General features: G+C 38.4%; 1 protein-coding gene across 1 annotated transcript; it reads right to left on the reverse strand.

Annotated features, from left to right (window-relative positions):
- Window positions 1-245: 245 nt before the first annotated feature.
- Window positions 246-3,231, reverse strand: KCNB2 (potassium voltage-gated channel subfamily B member 2). Its single transcript, XM_010168962.2, has 2 exons — window positions 3,217-3,231; window positions 246-2,441 (listed from the first exon to the last, which is right to left on the reverse strand). The coding sequence occupies exons 1-2, from the start codon at window positions 3,229-3,231 to the stop codon at window positions 246-248; spliced, it is 2,211 nt and encodes a 736-aa protein (XP_010167264.2).
- Between the last annotated feature and the right edge of the window lie 2,330 nt (window positions 3,232-5,561).

The following is a 5,561-nucleotide window of genomic DNA, read 5'->3' on the forward strand; positions in this document are numbered from 1 at the left end:
CTGGCTCCTAACAGAGCTCTCTTTATTTTATTCACTGTTCTTGAGTCATTTTTTCCCCATTTTTTTTCAGTTTGTTACAAAAAGCAGTCTTTTTTTTTTAATTAACAGTATTTAAACTAAACAACTCTTCATGCCATGCAAAAATATCATTTTATGCACTTTTTTTTGAGGCTTTCCATGTTTTAGTTCATAGGCTTTACTAACTGTGTTTTTAGAAAAGGTATTTTTATTGCTTTTGTAACTAGTCACATGCTAGTTTCACGTGTGGGACAGTAACCAGTTTCTCCTGGACTTGAATGAATTTCTGGGGCAAATAAATGGTTTTCCATTTTGTGACCTTCTTGGTTACTGTCTTTCTTTACCTCACCCACAACATGGTAAATGTCTTGGGTACAGTTGTGGCTCATGCTTTTGGGTGAAGAGCTGACCTGTGGCTCCTCTGTTAAATGGTTGCCATCACTGTGTTTATCCCCACAGCAATTTGTCTTGATATCCTTCTGTTTTTCATGTCTTATACCATGTAACTCCATAAACTCCTCTTCTTCTCCTGTGTCTATTTCAGTGAAGCTCCTCCTCTCTTTGGAAGGGAAAGTGAAAATCTTTTGTTTGGGAAAGAGAGGGGATGATTTTTTAACAGGTCCCTGACAAAGTGCTGATGCGTCAGCACCAAGTAAAGGTCGTTCACCTTGGGGTGAATTTTCTTCTAAGAGGATGGTGCTGATGTGCTGAGGGGTGGCCTGTGTGAAGTCTGCTCCTGCCATTACTGGCAGTGGCCTTGCAGTGCTCGGTGGAGTTTGTGGAGCACCACCTCTATTGTCTTTAAAATTAACTTTAAGGGATCTAGATTTTAATGGGTTGCTACCTTTTAGGGAACTTTTGGGGCTTTCCATGGCAGTGTCTAAATGCAAATGACCATGCAAAACAGTTTGGGATCCACTGCCATCACTGATAACAGCTCTGTCGATTGGATTATAGTCAAAGGTGCCATCAGTTGGAGAAAACATTCTGTCTTTTGTGAATGGTATAAACTGAGAACTCCTTACTCTTTGGTTGTCTTCCAGATTAACAGCATCAACTGGAAATCTCATTTGCAAGTGAGAACCAGGAAACAGAGAGAGGGGAGACCTCTCTGTTTCCGTAAAGTCAGTCGCACAACTGGCAAAACTGTCGATACTGGACGTGCTTCTCATGTCTGTTATGATGTCTGTAGGTCCAGTTGGCAATGGATCTCTCTGACCTGTAACTTCTTCCATTTCTATTTCTTCTTCATACACAGGTGGCTTTGCTGACTGGTCTTGGTAACCAGCGTTAAGATTAGGCTGAGACTGAGTTTTAGTGATTTCATTATATAACATCTCCAGTTTTTGGGCACTGAGGTGCTGTGGGCTGGAGGATGCTGCTGCATTGTTTAATTGCTCGTGGGAGTCTTCTTGACTAACTTCTTGGTATTTGTTCTCGTAAGACTTGTTTGAGCTTGTTTCAGATATTGTCCTCCTGGCCCATTTCCACCGGCTTGGGGACAAGTGGTTGTCATCAGATGTCTCCTTTGGATTGGCTGCTTCTCCAGGCTTACCTGAATCTACTGCTACATCTATCATTTCTATACTGCGAGCAAAGGCATCTTTCAGGTTCATGGAGACAATACTGCCGTTTCTTTTAGCTCGCTCAAGTGCTTCTCGCCTCTTAATTGCCTTCTCCTGCCTTTTCTGCTCCTTATAAAACTCTGAGAAATTGTTCACAATAATTGGTATGGGCAGGGCTATGACCAGCACTCCAGCGATACAGCAAAGTCCTCCAACTATTTTACCTAATAATGTCTTAGGATAAATGTCACCGTATCCTACAGTAGTCATAGTGATTGTTGCCCACCAGAATGATGCAGGGATACTGGTAAATTTTGTAGCATCCTCATCCTTTTCAGCAAAGAATACAAGACTTGAAAATATCATTATTCCCATGGCTAAAAATAATATCAACAAGCCCAATTCATTGTAACTCCGTCTGAGCGTAAAACCTAAAGACTGAAGGCCTGTTGAATGCCTGGCAAGCTTAAGAATCCTTAGGATCCTCATAATACGAAATATCTGAACCACACGTCTGACGTTTTGGAACTGCAGGACACTTTTATTGGACTCCGTGAGGAAAATGGTGACATAATATGGCAAGATAGCCAGTAAGTCAATGACATTTAATGGGCCTTTGAAGAACTTCCACTTATTTGGTGAGGACAGAAAACGCAAAAGGTACTCCATGGTAAACCAAGCAATACACACAGCTTCAACGTGTGCTAGCTGAGGGTTGTCATTTGGCTGCCCAAATTCATCTATTTCTTGAAGCTCTGGCAGTGTGTTAAGAGACAAAGCAATAGTGGACAGTACGATGAACAGAATGGACACAATGGCCAAAATCTGTAAAACAAAATAAACAATGTTTTGGTTAGACTGATACAAGTGTATCACATTCAAATGTGCATGTGTCAAATAAACTCAGAATGGTGGAAGCTGCTTTGGGTGCTGCATTCATTATTTTGTTTTAATGTTTTGATTTTTGCACAGAGAGAAAACATTAGAATCGTCTTAGACATAGTCAAAACCTGATGGTTTTACTGCTTGCAGTAAGCCAGTTCATTTCAGAAAGCTAAGCACGACTGGTCTTACCATTTTTAAATTACAATGGGAGGTGATATCATAGAATCATAGAATCATAGAATGGTTAGGGTTGCTTATTTATTATTGCAAGTTACCAAGTGAAGGATATACAGTTCTTGCTAACGTGCAGAACATTATCAATTTTCTGCATTAAGTGTAATTATGTAAAACTTTACACAGCGAGGAAAAGTGATGGGGAAATACTGTGTGCAAACTGTCAATTTAGTACTACTTAGCACATACCTTCCTAGCCACGTGTAAACCTATGAGCCAAAAGTCAAAGATAAGAAAAATAAACAAGAAGCATTGTCCAAGAGACTAGTCCTGCCGAACTGTCATGTCTAGACAAATTTACAGGTGCTACAAGAACTGAAGTTATTGGTCCTGAATTAGGTTGACAGCAAGATTAAAAAGTAAGCAGTAGTATGAAGGTGAACCCAGTTTCTCATTATGATTAAAATGTGTAGATAAATGCTTCCTAGAAATAATGTTTCAATTTCTGTTTCAGGAGATAGGTTTTCTGAAATATTTTGTCATTCATTTTGATAAAGTTCAGGCACCTCCATACCTCACAGCCTTCCATTTTGCCTGGAATAGCTGGTCATTCTCATTTACAGAACCATATTATGAGAAAAGAAATGAATCTATCAGAAAACCTAATGGTTTTACTACAAAATTTAGTTATTTATACTCAAAGGAATATGGGCAGCTTTGAGACAGTGTACGGTTGTTAAAAGTGATGCAGAAGTTATTGTAACACTTTACTTGGAGAAAATATATTGTTTTGAAGTCCTAAGTGAATACAGGTTTCTATTAGAAAATAGAATTGTTTTAAAATATTTTTTTTTTCTGTTTTAAAGCTCAGTTTAAGCTCGTTCATAAAAGCATTTGCTCTCATTTCTCAGAAACAGTACTGTTAAATCTATTTGGTGATGTTTGGTGTACTTCCAAGGACACACTAAGTCTGAGAAAACTGCTGTAATACCCAAGAAGAGTGAAATGCAGCTAAGCAGAATGCAGGTGTGAGAGACTGGTCACAGTGGTGATAACGGCTCCAGAGATGGAAAGGCCACCTCACTCTAACTTTGAGAAAAATAGCAGTACACCTGTTTCAGCTAAGAGTTACTAAGCACAGATTCAGCTCTCTGAGCACAAACTGAAGTTGCCCATGGTGTGAGGGTCTGGTTTTGGCAAAGATAGTATTTATGTCCTATCTTTGGCCCTTTTCAGCTAATAATAGTACAGAATAGGTAGCATCTTTCATATTTTGAAATATTCCATACAGATTTGTATCTCTCCCTACCAGTACTGCTTTTGCCTTCTTTTTTTTAAGCCATATTTATTGGAGGAATAAGATCCATTTATCTCTCCTGCCAAGTGAGTTGTGGACCATCTACCTTCATCCTTCATACAGCCCATTCAGAACACAAACTCTGGCTAATCTATCCTAATTAGAAGGGCTATACATCCCTTTGAAACAACAGCAAAAGAAGCCAATCTTAGTAAAGAATGAAGGCAATAACACTGCATACCTAAGCAGGGCTGAATAATGAAATTTGTGATGTCCCGTAGCTAGGACAGAGGCAGACAAAGGGAACACTACTGGAGAGCAATAGCTACCTTTCAAACTGTGAAAGGTGCCTGTATCAGATTTCACTGTGAAAAAGTTTGAAGCTTAAATAAAGTATACTTTATTTAGGGTGGTTCTCTACTTCACTGAAATTACTGTGAAATAACTAAGGCATGCTCGAGTTCTCCAACATACTCAGTAATGTAATTATACTTTCAGAATTCAAAGAGCAAATAAACATGGCACCGGTCTGAACTGTTGAGCTCGCAGTTTCTGTCAAACTGATGGCTTCCTCACTGGGGCCAGCATCATGTAAATAACAGCACAGGAAAAAGCTGTATAATACCAGGACGTGATTACTTGACATGCTTTTTCTTAAAAAAGAAAATAATGAGAATGTATCTGGCCGATTGTCATCAAAGTGGTTTTAATTAGGAAATATTGGTGTTTCAGTCTCTCACAGGGACTTTATTTGATGTCTAAATGTTCACCAGCATACAAAAGATCCTAGAAAAGAAGTGACTCAATGTATAGCAACCCTTCTTACACTGTGTGACAATGCTAAAACTGTGCAACACAGGTCATTTTATAGGTCTTGAATACAAAACTTTCCTATTCAGAGTTGTCATCCAGGGTGTTTTATTGACAACAACCATCTATATTTTTGTTCTAACCATTCATTTATACGCTGGTAACACACAAATCTGAACTCTACCAGCTATTTTAATAAAATATACAGAATAGCAAGCCTGGAATTGTTAGTGTTTTATACATATCATCCATAAGTATGAGTCTGTTCTTGGTGAAAAAAAATTACAGCAAAGTATTTTGATTTCTTCTAATGTAAAAATCTCAAGCTTCTGCTTTTCTGGGACTTTGTTGTGTAATTAAAGTTGTACATCATTCCACACACTGTATGTTTTAATTATTGCAATTGATTAGATTTTACAACTCATTAGGCAAAGAATGCCAGGGGATCCCTACAAAGAATAATAGCAAGTACCAGAAAAAGAAGAAGAAAAAAAGGGACTCCCTGTTCTTAGTCTACATAAAGAACACAACAGTATTACACTGGTAAATCCTCATAGACCAGATGTAGCTTATATTAACAGAAGCACAGAGTTTAGAAGAAAGGCGTGTAGCTAGCTGAGCAGATTGCTATCTGAGATTCTGCTCAGCTAGCTATGCTGATACAGAAGAGTAAAAAACTCACTGCTAACTGAGTCTTCCCCAGCAAAACTCTCTCTGTTCTCAGCATGTTTCTGGAACTGTATTCTGGACTGAAGTGCCTTAAAAAATTTGCATACTTCAGGTAATGAATCTATGACTAGAGTTTAGCTATA

Source organism: Antrostomus carolinensis, unplaced genomic scaffold (assembly GCF_000700745.2).
Source record: "Antrostomus carolinensis isolate BGI_N321 unplaced genomic scaffold, ASM70074v2 scaffold16265, whole genome shotgun sequence".
NCBI lineage: Eukaryota > Metazoa > Chordata > Aves > Caprimulgiformes > Caprimulgidae > Antrostomus > Antrostomus carolinensis.